General features: G+C 38.1%; 1 protein-coding gene across 3 annotated transcripts in view; it reads left to right on the top strand.

Moving 5' to 3' along the window:
* The window catches only part of HECTD1 (HECT domain E3 ubiquitin protein ligase 1), a 44,816-nt gene that overhangs the window by 6,146 nt on the left and 18,626 nt on the right, over nucleotides 1-20,044 (top strand). For all 3 annotated transcript variants that reach the window (XM_072427609.1, XM_072427608.1, XM_072427607.1), the window contains exons 2-4: nucleotides 6,957-7,189; nucleotides 18,489-18,723; nucleotides 19,656-19,883. In XM_072427609.1, the coding sequence (XP_072283710.1) occupies nucleotides 7,050-7,189; nucleotides 18,489-18,723; nucleotides 19,656-19,883 (603 nt within the window). In that variant the 5' untranslated portion in view covers nucleotides 6,957-7,049. The remainder of the gene's footprint in view (nucleotides 1-6,956; nucleotides 7,190-18,488; nucleotides 18,724-19,655; nucleotides 19,884-20,044) is intronic.

The following is a 20,044-nucleotide window of genomic DNA, read 5'->3' as shown; positions in this document are numbered from 1 at the left end:
GGGGAAGAGTTCTCTTACCTTCCTATCACCATGACCACTTTCAATGTGACAGGAATGAGGGAAAATGTAAATGCTGACTTAGCATTACAGTATAAAATGTCCTTATAAACCAAATATAAATAAATGGATTCAGTTTTTAATAAATATACATAACCACTATACATAACCGGCTATTTTGGGTGGTTACTGAAGAGTTCTGTCACAATAAAAGGGCTGCCACCCACCAACAATTTCTTACCACCCAGCTTAAAAAAGTTCTGGGTTGAATATTGATTTGTATATGTAGTTCTCTTTTTACATTTAAAATATTTAATATATAATATAAAGCTAAGGTCCTCCGCTCCAGTCCTCGAGGGCCAGGATCTACTTTTTTTTTGTATTTTTCCAATAGACAGCAATGCAAATACTAAAGAATGGTTTACTAAAAGTTAGAAAATAACTGTACTTAAATATAACCTGTATGTGGTCCTTATTGGCTGGGTATATAAGGGAAGTTAAAGAACTTTGGTCTAATAGAAATTTCTATTTGATCATAATATCATACATTAACAATAAAGAACTTGAAGTTGACTTTTCTTTGTATTAGCAGATATCCAGGTATGTGGTAACAAGAAAAAAAAAAGTAAAACTCACCCAGAGATGAAAGCAGTCATATAGTGGAGTGGGAAGAATACAGAGCCCTGTGAAGGTTCTAGCATAAATGACAAGCTAACATTTATGCAGGAACCTTACATGGATTATCTTGGTGAAGGTAATCATGCTTCTCGTCCCTGTTCTAGTGAGCAAAGTAGAAGTTCTAGGTGATAATATATTTTCATAAACCCTATCATCTGTTTTACTGGGAGAAAAGAGCCTGACATCCTGAAATGTTCATTCTTAGGCTATGTACACACGTGCAATGGTTCTCGTCTGATGTTCTCAGGGCCGATATCGGATGAGAATCTGGCGTGTGTACAGTGCTCATCATCCATTGTCTAAACACCTGTCCTGGCGGATACATGGACGACGAACCATCTTAATGAAAGTGAAGGGGGAGAGAGCACAGCGGTGTGCTGCTCTGTCGTTCTCCCCTCTCCATAGAGCAGAACGGTCATGTATGTACAGCACAAAGATCATGAAAGATCCTTTCCAACGACAACTATTGCACGTGTGTACAAAGCCTTATCCTCTGCATTGCATTAAATTACAGAATGTTGGACCTTTTTCACAGTTTAGACAAAAGAAGGCAATATTTGTTTGGTTGATATTTTGACAATAAGATGTAGAGAGTAGAACCTTTCATTGTTTAGGAGACATTTATCTGGATTTAGGCTTATATCCATGTTTAAATAATAATTTACACTGTGGTGCATCAGCCAAGCAGATAATAGTACAGCATGTCTGAAACAACTGGAAGAGCCATGCGGTGTATTGTGTGGTACAAGAACGGTCACGAGGCTTTTCTAGCAGAGCTGCTAAACTTGTATTGTGATTTAGGGAACAAAGCGTGCACCTCTGTACTTATTATTAGCTCCTTATAGAAGGATGGTAATGACATGTTTATACAGTGTCTTCCTAAACACGTGTGATTCTTTGTAGAAACTCCTCTAGGAGTGGAACAGCAAAGCCTTCAATGTAACTAGCACAGAAAGTGTCATGATTAACTCCTTCATACCTAAAGCTTTGCCGCCAGCAGTTTAGTCATTGCTCTATAAATAGCTTTGTGTTTGAAGGTTTGATTTACATTGTGTGAATCAGATTGTATTTACTGTTAATTACATTTAACTAATAGCTAATAGAGATACCAATAGAGTGCAAAAAGAACCCCAATGCAGTAACATAACTTAATATCCTGATCAGTAATTGGCTTTCAGCAGTCTTGTGGACTGGTTTAAACCCTGAATCCAGCTAGAACTCTTTTAAATTGTTAACAAAGAACTTAAAGGTTTGAATCTCATTTTGTTTTTTTTCTGTCTGTGACTCTGATAAAGTAATTTCTTTAATATTAGTAATAAGTAATTTTTCTTTTCATCTGACACCTTGTCACCAGGACAGACAGTATAGAGATATCGGTCTAACAGGGACATAGATGATAGTCATAAAAACCTGACACAGGTTATAAACTTGGGCTACCAACACATGCTCGATTATTGTTGTTGAAAACGATCTTTCACTATAGTTGCCTCGTGTCAAACGAGATCGATGTACATACAGTACTCTCCTCCATTAATTTTCATTGCAGTCCTTCATCTTCGATCATTTATGGATCCGCCAGGACGGATCCATGCAAGACATCAGATGTATTCTGTACACATGTCCGATTCTCGTCTGAGACGAGCCCGACAGCTTGCATCAGCCAAGAACCTTCTGACTTGTTTCCGCTGCTGTTATTATTTATAAAGTCTTATGTGGGTTAATAAAAAGTAAAAATCAGACTGAGGATCTAGTGTTAATGAAATGATAATGGTCTATAATATTAAAAAAAATAGGAGGCATATTAATACATTTCTATGTTAACTACTTGTCTGTGTGTATATATATATATATAGAGAGAGAGAGAGAGAGAGAACTTTGTGGAATTAGTTTCCCTTGCATTCCCAACCATATACACCCCTGACTTATCCCCATATGTCATTGGTATGCTCATTAATAAACATCTCTTAATGAATCAATACCCTTCTCTTTTACAGAGACCACCAAACTCCTGGTACATTTTCTCATTAACTCTCATTATCTAGTCTCCTGCAACATGAAATTATCTGATTAGCTTCCCACATTTATGACCCCTACAATCTGTCATAAATACTGCAGATAGACTTCCCTGTCCTTCCCATTTAAATCTGTACAATGATTATCATCTCCTCCCATAATCATATTCAATATACTTTATATTGCCTTTAAATTACTCCATGGCTCCTGTCCAAATTACATTTTTAACCTGAACTATAAATACGCCTTTCCCATTATGTACTAATGACTTCCTCATTCATAACCTCTTTCCACACATTTCTCTATGGCTTGCCGCTGTTTTACATTTCAAGCTTTAGGCGTGTTCCTTGCTTTTAACACGTTTAGAGAAGCCCTCAAAACTCATCTCTCCAAACCAGTCTTCCCAATTCCTCTGTTTTACCATGACAAATTATTCACTGTTTGATTCCTCCTACATATTACTCACTATTCAGCCCCACTGTGTAGATTGTCGCCTGTCATCCAGGCGGGGGCCTCTCTGTGTCTTTGTGTTTGTACTTGTTAGCCATGCAGATTTGTCATCTGTAGCCTCTTTTTTTTGTTCAGCACCACACAATGTGTTGACCCTTTAAAAATAAAAGTTAACAAGTAATTTTGACTTCCCTCCTCTCCATTTAAATCTTAAAGTTTGATTGTAACATTTTCATTTAATATTGTGTTCCATTCATCAATGCACAGAAGAAAATGATGACTTTTTGAAGATATTTGAACAGAAGAGCTGTAGATCTTCATTAAAACACGGCCTGTGGATTAAGGCGATATATTTGCACTCCATTGACACAGTGTATTCTTTTTTATAATCTAAATTAGTTAAAATGCAGATGTTTCATATGGAAAACCACCACTTCAGATTAATGAAATTGGGGTGAGGAGTTCCAGAATAAAGTGATAACCTCAGATATCCGGGGTTTGCTGTTCACTCTGCTACTAACCTGTGTTGTATGATCGGGGCACAATCAGAAGGGCTCCTTGGGGCCCACATAAAGAGTGTTGTGAATGCCCGGCTCTGGTAAGGGATTTGAATGCCAAGTTATTTCAAATCAATAATTTCTCTGTAATCTAATGCTCTACAGGTTAGAATTCAAATAACTGCCAGTTTTTCAAGTAGTGGCCTGCCTAGCAAATTAGGTTCAAGAGCTGATTATTTTATGCTAACCAGAGTCTCCAAGAACCCCCAAAGTTATATTACCTGTACTTTACACCTGTTCAACAGTTGGTGAAAAAGTGATGCCATCTAAAATCCAAATAATCAGGATGAGAGTGCAACTTAAATTGTATGTGAGGTAATGTAAAGGTGCATGGCCGCAGCAGACGTGTTTGGTGAAACTGGAAGACATCATTTCAGAAAAAGAACCTGCTACCAGCTGTGAAGAATGGTGGTAAAATTGTTATGCTTTGGCTACTTACACACCTCAGATGATTCTCGTGAAATAATCTCTATAAGGCTGATATCGAACGAGAATCTGGTGCGCTCGTCGTCCGTCGTTCCAACGACCGTCCTGGCGGATCCACGAATCCAATGAAAGAGAAGGGGAGAGAGCACAGTGGGGTGCCACTCTGTCGTTGTCCCCTCTCCATAGAGCAGAACGGTGCTGTATGTACAACTCTCATTTATGCATTGTGCAGTCTTTTGTCGTTGGAAAGAGTTGCTTTTAAAAGAGGAAATGCCAACTTCTGAGGCTAAGGGTCTATTACACCTTTATCTGTTTGTGTAAACATTAAAAGTTCGTTAACAATATTCATGCAGCACAAATATCTCACATGACTGTATTCAGTGGCGAGCACATATCTGCCTTTAGGATTCTGGTCTAGTTTCACATCATAATTAGGTGTAAAAAATCTAAAGTATGTTGATATTTAGAAAGCTGTGTGACCTAATTCTGGGATCCTAACTCTTGATTTAACCATTAAGCTCTTGTTGCATAACTTCATTCATGTGCTTTTGCTAAATGTAAGATGTTCCTAGCCGCGGCTGCCTATGTGACATGAAGCCTCATCTTTGGGCAACCTACACATCTGTGGTTGTAGCAGAGCTTGTGTATGCAGCCAGGGTTGCTTTACACACGTAGCTTACCTTTCAACTTTTACAGAATTGAGGATGTTATAATTGCATCTCTCGGACATACAAAGGTGATGGTTTTTTTTTTTCTTCAACCGCTTTAAAAAGTTTTCTTATAAAGCAAATTTCCTGTTTGACCATTATATTCAATAGAGCCATCACATCTTAGCAGTTATAGGTCTATTTTTAGATAAGTGGCCATTTCTTATGGGCCTAGCAAAAGTTCTTTTTTGCTCGGGTTTGTGAGATTGTTCTCTTGCTGTCCAGAACGCTGATGAATTGAATTTTGCTTGCTAAAGATGTGGCGATTTCAAACAGAGGGACAAGGTGGCCTTAGTGATCTTGACACTGGCGATTTGTTGCGAGGGTCCAGATCATGTGTGGGACATGGCCCTAGTTGTATCTTCATAAAGCTTCCTGTGTCATGTTACACCAGTAAATTTGTTTATTGGTATTTATTTATTGCAATCTTATATTATACAGGAAAAGAAATCAAATAAAGCTATAGTGTTAAATCAAAGAAATGTTTTTTATTTACAGGTTTTAAAAGTATAAGTACAAGAAACAATTAAAACAAATTAACCTAAATTAATGGCAAATGTTCCAGTGCTGTTTTAAATGTTTTAAAGGAAACATTTTGCTCATGAAACATCCTTTCTAACCTTCTTTTCTGTGGCCTATCCTTTCTTTAGAAATTTTGGTATTTGATCTGGCAGTGGAAGTAACGATCCCGCTTTATGGTAAATTTGCACTGCACCGTGAATGTAGATGGAAATCCAGGCTGTTGCACAACTGATGTGGTGCCGAATGATGTCATTTGGAAACATGAGTTGTATTTTCTGATGTTATTAAGAAAATGCCTTGACTATTTGAGGTATTTGCTGATGTGTAATTCTGTAAGTTCCTGTGGTGGTGTTTCCAATTGACAGAGTTTGACTTTCCCTTTTTTGCAGCAAATACCAGGAGACTCAGATGTAAAATTCTTGGCTTGACAGTAACTGCAAACCATTTTCTTTTTTTTTTGATCTTAACACTTGCATGTTGCGAGTAGTCTTTATGTGGATCATAGTGGAATCCTTCCAAGCTAAAATGTTGTGCAGTTCGTGATCGTCTGGCTCTTTCTCTTATTTCATGTACACGGGTCTCACGCTGTTGTACTGTCTCTGAAGCTCTAGATGTAGTAGCTCTCTCTGTTGTCCTGTAGTCAGAGAGCTCTGACATTTTGGAGCTGAAATTTTATCCCTTCCAGTATGATCTGTTGGATGGTGAGGTGCATACAGGATGTCTAGTTGTTTTCTCTTAAAACGAAGCTATAGTTTTGTCAACATTAAACAGCACAAAACAACTCGCTGGTCTTTAGATTTGTGGCTGTAATATTTTTTTTTACTTATTTTCCCATTATATTTTCACCTGCTAATGCTACAGATAAACTTCCTGTTCCTATGTGTCCACACTCATTTACCTATGGTATCTACAACAAAGAGCCATGGATGTCACACAGGCTGGAGTTAAACATGTCTGCATGTCTTCTCTTATTCATTATCATTACAGGTTAATGGGACTACTGGTTTAAAAAAGAGGCAAAACATAGGTTATACATAGGTCATAAATCATATATGATGTTTTTCAAACCCATTAAATTATACATCTGTTATATACTTTGAAAATATTTTAGCTAAGATTATTGTAGAATAATGCTGTTGATATTGATACACAACTGCATTTGATGACTATTCCGTGTGTTTGTGTCAGCACATGTAGATTAGTCGTGGCAGCCCCTGCACACTTCCCTTAGGTCAGCCGCCTTCCCAAGAAAATACTCTGCAATATTGTCTCATGACCGAAAAATAGCAGTTGTCTTATTTATCTTTTCTTTTTTATCTTCATATTTTCCATATAACTGAACCTCTGCCTGCATTTAATTTTTTGTTGTGTTTCATACCTTGTTTCAAAAGTCGTGTTGTAAAGGTTAGTTGGCCATATTACTTAGATTGTCTGTGTCCTCCTGGTCTGCTACCAGGCTGGTTTATGGAGTTCAGAACACATAATCAGCTTATACCAGAAGCTCACACTTCACAGGCGCCTGTGTTTCTTTGGCCAGGCTGGGATTAACCTTCTTTATCTGCAACATTAATAACCCAAGGCCTCTCTCTGCTCCTTTCTGATACAGGTGAGGGCCCGGGCAGACAGATCATCCTCTGGGTAGGAGGACCCAAACAGAAGACACGGCCATTGTACAAGCTGCACCACAGCCGGAGCCACCATGGCTGATGTAGATCCAGATACTTTGCTGGAATGGCTGCAGATGGGACAGGGGGACGAGAGGGACATGCAGCTCATTGCCCTAGAACAACTCTGCATGCTGCTGCTTATGTCTGATAATGTGGACCGGTGCTTTGAAACGTGAGTATTTTATTATTTTTTATCCTATTTTTTTTTTTTTTTTTTTTTTTTCTATCTTCCTCTTTCACTTGGATTTACTTTGTATTGCAAAAAATACTTTATACGTCTTTTATTGAAAATCAAACCTTTTTATTCTTCATGATTTTAAATCCAGTGACTGTAAATCTGTTTGACCTCCTATTCTCATTTGTTCAGAACCTCAAACCTTATGCTTCATCTTCAGCAGTTATGCATTTGTAAACTATTGTGATGTTTACCATTTAAAGCAAACCTGTGATTGGCCCTTTTAAAGCAAAACTTCCGACCATGCTAGAGTATGTTACATGTGATAACACTGGGCCAGTTCAGGGAGTTCATATTCACATTTTTTTTTTTTTTAATCACTTTGCTTTTATTTTTGGTGGAACTTCTACCTTTTACTGTTGCTGTGTCACATGTCTCCGTTTAAAGACTCACCATCACTTTTGGTGGCAATCATCACCAGACCACCACAAAGATTGGGATGCACTGAAATGAACCCAGCATTTGATTGTCAGAATTGGTTTTCCCACTCAATGTGAGGTTGCTACTAACAAGCCAAAAACAAGACTCGAAGCCCTGTAGGAGCCGGGCATGGTGGTCAATATTGGCGTGTCTAAGCATTAACCCCCCCAGTGGTATTCCCGAGTGTCACTCTGTGTGGATTTGCCAGGCAAAAATGGGTATTCCCGAGTCACACTCTTGGTAGCTTTTAACTCAAAAAAAAAAAAACCCCCACTTACCTTGTTCCATCACTGTCCACCGGCATCCTGCTGGTCCCCGCAGGTCCTGGGGACATGTCCTTCCTCCTCCATCTCCAGACGGCAAATGCAGCGATGATCTCCGGGGTTCCCCGGTAATGTCGGTGCAGGTGGATCGGCGGGAAATTCAAATAATTTTGCATTGGATTTAATACAAAATAGCTGTATTGAGTTCAATACAAAGAAATATTCATATATTATGTATATATAAATATAATATATATGCCACTGTACAGTTATTACATGTTTAAATATTTGTATTTTTTTGTGTTTTGTTATTTTAAGTTTATTAATAAATTTGTTAAATGTATTGGTTATCAGTGAGTTATGCCTAAGAAATATAACCTACAATGAAAAATACATTTCCTTACAAAAAAATTGTACCGCTTTTTGCATGGAAATTTGGGCAGTATGAGACTGCTAGGGAGGTTAAATTGTTCGAACTCCTGGGGCACCTAATAAGATCTAGCTAATGATGGTGGAGGTGATTGTTTTGCAGATTGACTTACCTGTAATCAACATCTATAAAAGATTTTTCACACAAACCGTTTTTCTCAGACACCGTACAGCTGTCTTGAAATCAACTGGAACGTTTTAATTTCATACCTCTTTATATCCCTTTCTGTTATGCATGAGGAAATATTTGCTTTTTATTTTCCATCTTGGTGTTTTTGTTGCCAAAGTTTTCACAGTTACAGCAAATGGAAATATAATAAATAGTATGTAAAAAACTATAAAAGTAGAGAGTTTCATTTCAATCCCTTGGATGGAGGTTAGGTGAGATCTCAAAGGCCTAGGTGGATCTGAATCCTTTTGTGGCAATACCAGATACAAAGTGAAAGCTTAATTAAGGGTTGGGAAAGTTGGACCAATCAAAACTTCCCATGAATATGACCACAGTTCTTTGATTAAAGTCTTATTGCCATCTAAATTTGTCTTTCCATAGGGACAAAATCTCCCTCATTGTGTTTTGTAGCATTGCTGCTATTCACCAACAACATTCACCAACTCCTCTTTTGCTTTACCTGTTTAATTGAACCACCAAGTTCACAAGAGTTTGTTTTGCTGCTGTTATTATGTAGGCTTATTGACTTTGTAAAGCCCTGCGTAATATGTCGGCACTATATAAATACTGGATATAAATTAAATTGTTTTTCATGATCAGGTGGCTTTAGGGGGGGTGTGTGTGTGTGTTCTATCAAACCATGTACATTTGTGACCATTGATATGGATCCAGTGTGCGGCTCCCAATGAGTTACATATTGGAGGTAGATGATGGTGAGCTGCCGACATTTCATCCTCCAGAATGTGGTGACATAGATGAGTATTACCAGTGTTTTGTGCAGTCTTGTGTGAAATGCAAGACTTTATAAGTTGTTTTCAGTGCTCGGGGTAGTCAAGCTGTTCTCTCACATGCTTTGCATGCTTGCTGCACATTTAAAAAGCACTATAGTTAAATAGTTTCCTTTGCCTTTCAGAAGGGGAAATATAAATGTAGCTTGCTGTCTGGGTTTGTTGGAAGAAAACATTGACCTATATTTATGTAAACTCTAGGTAGTAAAGATGTAGATTATATTCACAAATTTCCTGGATTTTTTTTTTAGTAAGGTTCATTCATTGTAATGATTGGCCTTGGCCAGAATGTTTCCTGTGCATAACCAGGTCAGTGTTCTCCTCAGAAATGTGTGTCAGCTGGTTGGGGAGAAGCTCCTTAAAGCTAAACTCCAAGCACAAAAGAATCAGATTTTTAACCTAAAATATAGAGAGGATATAATGTCCCCTTGTGTGCACCGAACACCTTTAGTAAACCTGGTTATAATCATATAAAAATAGCGCTGTCATTTATACTGTGCTGCAGAGCAGAGCTGTGGGAAGGACTGGGCAGCCTGCAGATATCTGGAGGGGGCGGATACAAGACCAGTGACCGCTCAAGGAGAAAGAATTAAGGTGCGCACACACTTCCAATTTTTATCGTTCAAAACGAACGACAAACGAACGATCGATTGGGCAAAAATCGTTCGTAAAAAAAGTAACCAACGACGCCGACGAACGAGGAAAGTCGTTGGAAACGAACGACCGGACCAGCGGATCGGATTGGACGAAGATCGTTGATCGTCCATGGTCTGAGCATGCGTAATGAACGAACGTTCGTTCACTTTCCTGTCGTGCACATAGTTCCTCTATCGCTCAAACGATCGTATCTATTGTGTGTACAATATCTACGAACGATCGTGTCGTTATCTCTATGTGCAGGATCGGTGCTATACGATCGTTCGCAGATATCGTGCAGCGTCGTTCGTTTTCCAACGATAATAATTGGAAGTGTGTACGTAGCTTAACATTGATAGGTCTTCCTAGATAATTGCTACACAGGTCTGCAATCAATAAATAAATTACATCAATATTTAATAAGAATACATGTTCCTCTTAAAGTGGAGCCTGTCTGGTAAAAAAAAAAACTTGTCAGGCAGGCTGGTTCATTTGTTCATTCTGTACTAAAGGTGCAGTTATACCTTTGCGGTGAAAATGTCCCAGCAGGTCCTCTTTTACTGCAGGATTAGTTTAGAGTTAATAGTTCACTTAATGAGTTGCATTTTGGTATAGATTTTACAGCTTTTTTTTTTTTAATGTATTTATTTTTTTTATCTCTGTAGAGGTTGGTTATGTTTTTATTATACCTCATCCCATTGGAACCCTTTAAAACATACTAGGGGGCTGGTCAATTTTCATTATCCCTCAGAAAGCATAAATAATAATCCTTTTTTAATACAAGTACTATACTAATAAAATTATGCATAATAGTAAAAAAAATAAATCACAACATGGGTTCCCATGCTTTCACATGATGGCTGTGCAGCAAGCATTGTACATTTGTTGGATCGTGTCTCCTCTCTGATAGTCTAATAGAGTTTTCAGAACTCTGACTTTCAGGCTTGGTGCAAATCTGAAACTTGACCCAACCCACTCAATACGTATCAGTGCAGTGTGAATTAATAATTTGGATGTTTATCCTTATTGTGAGGGTAGGGTTTTGTGCTAGGGTCATGTTAGGTTGTAAGACAGGTTTTAGGTCGGGAATTTTTGTCAAAAATAGACTGGTTTCCAGACTCTAAAACCCCGCAGCAACAACCACTGATACTAGGAAACAATATTCCTCTGAACTAATATAATAAATGCCCCCTGTTCTCCCTACAGATACTGCTTATCTTGAATATATATTTTTTGGAACATTTTAATAGTTAAAAAGTAACAACCTGTGTTTCAAAACTTTGTGACGTTAAGGAAAAATGTGTATATGTGTGTATGTGTATCTGTCTATCTTTTGCACACTCTGAGGCAATGATGGCATTGATTGTTCTGCTAATCCTCTCTATACTGCCTACTGCGTGTTCCAGTGTGAGTAAAGTTTAATCCTATTGTGTCCTGTATCGGGTATACCCAGCAATGAAAGTTTTTAGTAGGGGCGTGCTGAACTGACAGATTTGAGATTTGTATTCCTGCAGGAAAGAAAAATAAGGTTTGTTTGTTCAAAAAATCTAGTGTATGTACAGCTGTCCTCCAATATCCTTTAGGGTGTACTTGGTTATTCCACGTGTTGGACCATTTATAACCTATAAAAGCTGATGACACTATTTTAATTGCTGTCTCTACAGTGAGCAACTCCAGCTTATTTCCCCTCCACGGAACTGGCTACTTAGTAGAGAGTTAACCAGCCTGTTTGTACAGACATCGCACACTTGAAACCATCACTAACGATCATTTCAATTAACGGAAATTGAAGGTTTATATTTTGTTGGAATCAAATAGTTACACAATCTAATTCAGAGAGATTTGATTGGGTAAAGTTACTGACCCTCCAGAGTTAGTATTGAGCTACCTCCTATGTATATATAAAGTTTAAAGGGAAAAAGAAAAAGGTTTTCGCTCATAAGTTTTTTTTTTTTTTTTTTTTTTTTAGTAGAATCATTAATTATGTATTGATTATGAATTAGTGTAAATCCAATTTCATACATAAATAATATACATTCGTTATAATAGTATATATCCAGTCCGGTTTAAACATCAACCGACTGGAGTATATTTTCTAGACAAGTATGCTACTAGCTAATAACCGTGTATGTCTTATGCTGCCCTGACACGTTTTGTATTCTTAGGCTTCCTCAGGGGAGCTTAAGATCTGAACAGTCTAGATGTGTAATATAGGGAAAGTAACAATGTAACAAAGGTGATATAGTGAAAAGAACATAAATATACAAAAATCATCTTGTTGACTATTACATAGCTGGTATTTATTCAAAAGAAGGGGTAATGTGATGCATAGAACCTAATATACACAAAAAAACACACATATTCACTGTATTACATAGTTCAAAAAGCTAATACATTGAATTTAGTGTCATGAATTGCTTATGACATACTAGCTGTGGTAGAACTAAAATCTGTCCATAAGTGTGTCAAATCAAGGAGTATGATTTGATGAACTTAGCGACCTTAGATAAATTATTTGCACCTAGACATTCAAAAAGCATTGTAATATTTATCAAATTTTGTACAGTGTTTGTACTATCATAATTCAATATGTGTGTAACAATACAAAATCATAAAATATACACATGCCAGTATGGCTACTTGCTGTTTAGTTGCTAGTGCCTATATGGACAGAGGTGTTAGCCTTGTTTAGGAGGTCTGCAAAGGAGGAACCCCAGCAAAATTATATAACTGGTGGAGGTAAACTATTGCGGGTTAGAATAGTCTGGTATTATAATGCTTTGGTAAAGATATCAAACATAAGGGTGGGGATGCGGGTAGGTATGTTAGGGTACTTACCTGACAGCTGTAGGTACATACCCAGAGGGTGCCAGTAATTATCATGGACAACGTGGATAATATTTGATAGTAGGTAATATCATATAGTTATGATAACCTTTAGAAGGAGCTTTAAGACCTGTAGGAATGTTAGCCCATAAATATTGTACATTTAATTGTATTAAATTGAGATAATAATTTTTAAGAGTATATATATATATATATATATGGATATACAAAATAATAAACTTACAGTTGGTGGGTAAAACTGGACCCTAGAAGGGTTTTCAAATACTGGAGAACACAGAAGTAAACATGGCTCCGGAACCTATATAGGGTGAGGTTCAATAGACTAGTCAGAAATGGGATTATGAGAAATATATAGGTATATATAGAACTCTTGAAGAGGGTAGATTAGAGGAAAGGGCTTACTTGTAAGAGCTGGGTCTCACATCTCGTAGGGTAACCTTGCAGCCGCATGTGCTTGCAGCATGCTGGGGCCTGTAGTAGCACTCCTAATAAGGCCCTGCTGCCGGTGGGTTGACGTGATTGCAGCAAGACAGACACGTCACGTGGGGCGGTCTGTCTAACTGCAAGCGTCATCGGGGACTCGCGAATTCAGAGAGAATACATTACACTTGTAAGTTTTACTGTGTATTGAAAGATAGATGAATCAATTTTGGATAAGGATTGCAAAAGTGCTTCTACAAGTGACATGACATTTGTAAAATACTAAGGATTTTAATTCAGTGATGGGATGTTTCAAGCAGAACATAAACATTCTGAATAGAAAATTACAACCAAGCAGGTCCCTTACTGCAGAAGAGATGGGCAAAATCTCTTCTGCAATAATATAAACTTATTTTTTTTCTTTCAGTTATATTGATTAGTCAGGTTGGAATAACAAAATTCCTGTGCAGGAGTTCATTCATCCCCAGCAATCCTAGGGGAATTCAGAATATCCGGCATTACCCACCGTCCTGCACATTTGCATCTCTGTGTACTTCAATTGAAGATTAAGAACTTGCAGGTAGATGTTTTTTTCAGAAAGGACATGCTTTGTCCCTTCTGCCATTAAAATCCTACATGTTCTTAATCTGTTGTGGAACGTTAGTTCCGCTTAAAGCTATCTGCAGGATCGCTCCTAATTTTTACAATCTTAAATTGACTAGTTGGAAGGGGAAAGTCAAAGGATTTACCATACCTGTGTGTTGTTTCTTCTTTATTATCCAGTCACAGGATGGTGCAGTGCAAACTATATAAGTTCAGTAGATAAAGGTAAATAAGAACTATACTGAAAACACAAAAAACAAAAACACACTTGCCTTCAAATTCAGCAGGACAGTCCGATCACTCCGGGGGTGTGACCAGGCATCGGGTCCTGTGTGGTCTCTGCATCCGTCTTGGAACCAGCGCTAGCACTCCGGGTGTGGTCATCTTCCTCTTCTCTTCTGGGTTATTCATCCTACGTCACCCGACCCAGGCGCGAGTCCTGCTGACATAGGATGGGAAAAAAAATTTGCCAGTCTCCCTGCGCATGCGTGAGATCGACATATTTTTCTTTTTGAGCAAAAAGGCTCCTTCTGTGCATGTCTGAGATGCTCGGGCATGCGCAGAAGGAGCGCCCAAGAGGCTTCCAGGATGCCTGACGTAGGTATCCCGGGAGGCTTTGGGCTCCCATTCATTCTCTATTTGTCTAGACCAGGGGTCTGCAACCTGCGGCTCCGGAGCCGCATGCGGCTCTTCAGCCTCCTTGTTGTGGCTCCCTTCGGCTGCCGCGGGGAGATCTCTGATGGGGGATCCCCTTCCTCCCAAGACACTGCGGAGGAGGGGGATTCCCTATCCGGTGTTATAATGAAAAAAATCTACCAGTGAAATAAATCTACCACGGGGCGTGTACAAATGGGTGTGTACAATGACATCCCCCTCCTTTGAACCCCAATTCCTCTGGAATGGGGAGATGTACAAAACCAAAAATGTAGGTGCAAGTGGGGGGACACCTGTGACTAACACCCCCTAAAATTTAATTGTTAGGCTATCATCAGAACATGAAGAACTCTGCCCATCAAAAAAATCTACCGTTACACATTGCTGGAGGCACCTGAACCCCAATTTCTCTGGAACAGGAAGGGGGTACAGGTGAACAAAATTAGAGGTGCAAGTGGGGGACACCTGTGGCTAACACCTCCTAAAAACTCAACCCATAAAAAAACCCCTACCCTGTTACACATTGTTGGAGGCTTCTAGCACCTAAACCCCAATTTATCTGGAAGCGGGGGTACAGGTGAAAAAAAATTGAGGTGCAAGTACGGGACACCTGTGGCTAACACCTCCTAAAAATTCATAAAAACTCTGCCTATCAAAAAAATCTACCCTGTTACACATTGCTGGAAGCATCTAGCATCTGAACCCCAATTTCTCTGGAACGGGGGGGGAGGCGGTACAGGTGACCAAAATAGAGGTGCAAGTGGGGGACACTTATGGCTAACACCACCTACAATTGAATCGCTAAGGCATCGTCAGAAAATAAAGAACTCTGCCCATCAAAATAATCTACCCTGTTACACATTGCTGGAGGCTTCTAGCACCTGAACCCCAATTACTCAAGATTGGGGGGTACAGGTGAACAAAATTAAAGCTGCAAATGAGGGACACCTGTGGCTAACACCCCTTAAAATTTCATCGCTAAGGCATCGTCAGAACATAAAGAACTCTGCCCATCAAAAAAATCTACCGTTACGTTAGAAGCCTCCAGCTAATGTAACAGGATGATACGTTAGAAGCTGGAGGCTTCTAGGGGCATAGTTCAGTGTTTAATTTATTTCAAAGTAGGCCTACACATGCACACTTGTTGTAACAGAAAAAATAAAAAAAATATTAAAACTTTTAAAAGTTTATAAACTGTGTTATGTTTTGCGGCTCCAGACTATTTTTCTTTAGTGGAAGAGGAGGCAAAATGGCTCTTTTGATAGTAAAGGTTGCTGACCCCTGGTCTAGACGGCTAAGATAGTGGGGTGGTGCTGCTTTTTTTTTAAAGGGTGTTGCACCTCCCTCTCTTTCTCGGCTGTCTAGGCGGTTGAGAACGAATGGGAACGCAAAGCCTCCCGGGATACCTTCATTTACCCTTTATGTAAAGTGAAAATTCTGAGTTTAGGTACGCTTTAGGTTAGATCCTGTAAGTGATGTTATTAGTAAACTAGTTGAGCAAAACAACACATTTTTGGCAGATGAGACACTAAACATTGGATATTTACTCTTTACATTTATCTGTTTGTCTTCTGCTTTTAAACCATACAAATTATATATAATGATATATATGATATATCACTTGTAAAATCTCATGTTTGAGTTCCTTGGAGTGTACAGGTGCTCCAATAAAATAATAAATATAAAATAACAAATAAAACAAGAATAGTGTGAAATCCTATGTCAGACATTTCACACTATTCTGGTTTTATTTTTTGTTATTTTATGTTTATTATTTTATTGGATGTTGCAATGGGAACCCTTAAAAAAACTTCCAGCTAGAAATAAGCAAAGTTAGGAGCTGTGGCAGGGTGAGCTCACTGTTTGACTTTATTAAAACATTTGATAGATATGACAGACCTACCCATAACTAAAATTACACTTTTAAGTGGATCAGAGCACTTACAATCAAACTGTAACAAATGTCATTGTTGTGCTATCACTTGTATAAAACAGTTTCCTATACTGGTGTGTTTGGTGTTTTAGCAAGATGAACTTTATACATAAGGAGTTTAGTGATTTAAACATGGCCAGCTTTTTGTTGTGATTGATGAAAGATGTAAACATGAATACAATACAGCAGGCATAGACATGTATCTAACATCTGATATAACGATGACTACACACTATATTGGCTTTGTGAAAATGTAGGCTTGGCTGTATTTTATGTAACAAGGAAGTAAATGCGTTTAATGCCTAGTTCCGTATTTATGTTGATGAACACATGTGTTAATGTTTAGCTAAAACAACTGCATGAGGAAACTAGATGTAATTATCAGAGGCTGTGGTTGTGTTCTCTGCTAGGCTTTGTCTTTGTAAGCTGCAGATAGAAAAATGAGGATAATCCCTTTTCAGGAACAAATTCTGAATTACCACCAACTGGAATGTGTGGGGAGATGTAGGTTGCTGAATTGTGCCCTTTTCTTTTGTTTAGCTGTTCTCTATCATTTTGGGACTCCTACTATCCCAGTTGTTAGATATATAGAGTATTTAATAAGTGGAACTCTTTTGAATAAAGTTAGGGTAGTTTCTCCAATGGGGTCACAGACCGCAGAAAAACCTGAAGCTCTGTATTACCTCCATCCCCGTTTATTTTCTGTTACACCATGTATAGAGATAGTGGGAATGTAGATTCTCCGAACAGAAAGATACCAACATCAGTATAAACCGAGGAAGGTGCGGGGCCTGGATTTTGTACTGTGATGATTATTTAGACAAGATCTAAAAAGCAGAGCAGCTCTCCAGGAGTTAAAGCCAGGAGTTAGCTCAAATAGGACGATATATTTATAAAATACAATTGCTGTGTGAATGTATGAGTATTAAAGTTTAATTTAGGAATATGTGTAATATGTGCAATTTTTTTGTTGTTGCAAATGTAATTCTATGACGGTTTGATCCTAAGAAAAAAAGACCTTAAAGTTTTTAGTTTCAGCCTAGCTTTTTAAAAATTCCTTAGCGTGAATACACAGATGATGGTTAATTCACACAAAACACATGCAGTTTTGTTCAACATAAATCTATTCAAACTTTTTTTTTTTAATAATTAGGCCCATTGATATGACAGAAGAACGTGCAAAATAAATAAATCAAAAAAGCTCTGACCTGCTTCTATTAGACTCTAGAATAATAAAAGGGTCCTCTTTCATCAGGGCTTGGTAAAGTAGAATAAAGCTTACAGTGGTCTGATTGGCACCATGGTTGTATGTTACTTTTACATTGTTCTTACTGGTGCATTGCATTAACACCTGTTTCCTTGTGGAAATATGTATGTAATATGTTGCAATGCTCAGCCCATGTGTTGATGTGCAGATTTCTGATTATTTAATAGCACCCCAAAATGCTCCTTAAAACCGTACTATGGTGCATGCAGTGCATGGCCATGTGGTGTGTTTTGAGAAATGTACAATGTGCCCACATTTATGTGTGGTGTGCTAAATTTGCCAACGCACTGAATAATGGACTGAAAAAACAATGCAATGTGGGAACAATCCTCTAGGGCTAAATACAAAACCAAAAAGGTAATATAGTACATATTAGCAGTTCTTAGATATGGTGATTGTTATCTGTGTCAGACTTTGCAAATTGGCTGCCCTGGAACTCAGATGCACGTGTTCCAAATAAACCTCTCAGAGAAACTTTGATAAGTAAAAGGCAGCCGTAATTTGTATTTGTCACTCGCTTGATCAATGTACTCCTGCATTTCTGACAAGATTGTAATATATTTTCCTTTTTTGCTGAAAAGAAAACTAATGCAATTGTTTAGTAATTTTATGTATAAATCGTGTTTTTCTTTGATAGGTCAATTTTATTCCGTTATTAGAAAAATCAGCAGTAGTTTCCAGATTTTGGTTTTCTTATGCAGAGTGTGGTATTGTTTCACCTGATAAGTGATTTCCAATCCGTAGCTTGGGTGCTATGTGTCCATTGAAAGTATATGATGACCATGTAATTTTTTTTCTGTTTTATAGGTGTCCCCCTCGTACTTTCCTTCCAGCACTGTGTAAGATCTTTCTGGATGAAAGTGCCCCTGACAATGTACTTGAAGTCACTGCCCGTGCAATCACATATTACCTGGATGTGTCAGCTGAATGTACCAGGCGAATTGTAGGAGTGGATGGGGCCATCAAAGCTCTCTGCAATAGGCTTGTTGTAGTAGAACTTAACAACCGGACCAGTCGGGATTTGGCTGAGCAGTGTGTGAAGGTCAGTATTGTATCACTGTATGTAAACCCTTCCTTGCCTATTGATAGGTGCATTAAAAACCTATTACTATTTGGTACAGTGCAGTCCACATTTAGTGGTAGAAGTTTATCGATTGAAGTACAGAATGCTTCTTCACATGCTAAGTAAGGTATCTCAATATTGTACAAAAATTATGTACAATAATACAGAAGCAAACATGCAATAAATGCAGTAATTTTTTTCTTTAACTTTTATTTTACTTTACTTTTACTTTAACTAGACTAAAGCTATCTATCAATGTGTTTTACAAAAAAAAAAGTTAGAGCTACATTGTGAATCCCTGTAGGGTTCAGAACACACAAAGGAGTGCAAACTTAAAAAATTGTCTTTCACTCTACACAGCTAAAGAGTCTGCAGATTTATGAATTCATTCATTTCAGGTGACAGATTTATGTTCTGAGCCCTTAGATCTATCCACACATCTATTTCCAGAGCATTGGGCTAATTTATAGCATCAGCTAGCTAGAGAATGAGGTCTACCCAAGTGCAAAGTAACTGCAGATAATCTGCATATTTGCCTGACATTACATTTATAGATGCTAGAGCTATGGTGAAGACAGACAAACCATCAGAAAACTGCTCTTTGATGGTATAATACAAATTTTTGGGGACAGGACATATTTCTCCAACAGTATTTTTGTATAGAGTTTACCATAACATATTATTTCAAAAGTGGTAATGTATACTTTAACAGTAAACGATCTGGCCATTGTGATCCCTAGCTCTTAGCAATTCTTCACTTCTAGGCTCACTTTTAACTTACAGCAAAATTCTGTTAATTGAAATACTGCTTAATGTTTTTTTTTTTTTTTGTTCTTTGTTTCAGAAGATGATATACTGCTTTAATATTATATATGTAATTTGCTGACTAATATTATACATTTTTCTATTAGGTCCTGGAGTTGATCTGTACACGAGAATCCGGAGCTGTGTTTGAAGCAGGTGGTCTGAATTGTGTTCTCACTTTCATCAGAGACAGTGGACATCTAGTTCACAAGGATACTTTACACTCTGCTATGGCAGTGGTGTCACGGCTGTGTGGAAAAATGGAGCCACAGGATGCTTCTTTGGAAACTTGTGTTGAATCCTTGTCAAGCTTGTTAAAGCATGAGGACCATCAGGTGAGGAAGACGGTTCTACAGTAGAACCTCGGTTATCCGGCACCCACGGGGAATGGCCGATTCCATAACACTGTAGTTTGCAGTTAACGGAGCCATTCAGCACTGGACTTGAATGGGGACTCTTGTCCTCATTTACCTCTAGCGCTAAATGGCTCAGAAAA

The sequence above is a fragment of the Pyxicephalus adspersus genome, chromosome 12, assembly GCF_032062135.1.
Source record: "Pyxicephalus adspersus chromosome 12, UCB_Pads_2.0, whole genome shotgun sequence".
Taxonomy (NCBI): Eukaryota; Metazoa; Chordata; class Amphibia; order Anura; family Pyxicephalidae; genus Pyxicephalus; species Pyxicephalus adspersus.
The sequence above is the reverse complement of the archived record's forward strand: the minus strand, read 5'-3'. Positions and strand labels throughout refer to the sequence as shown.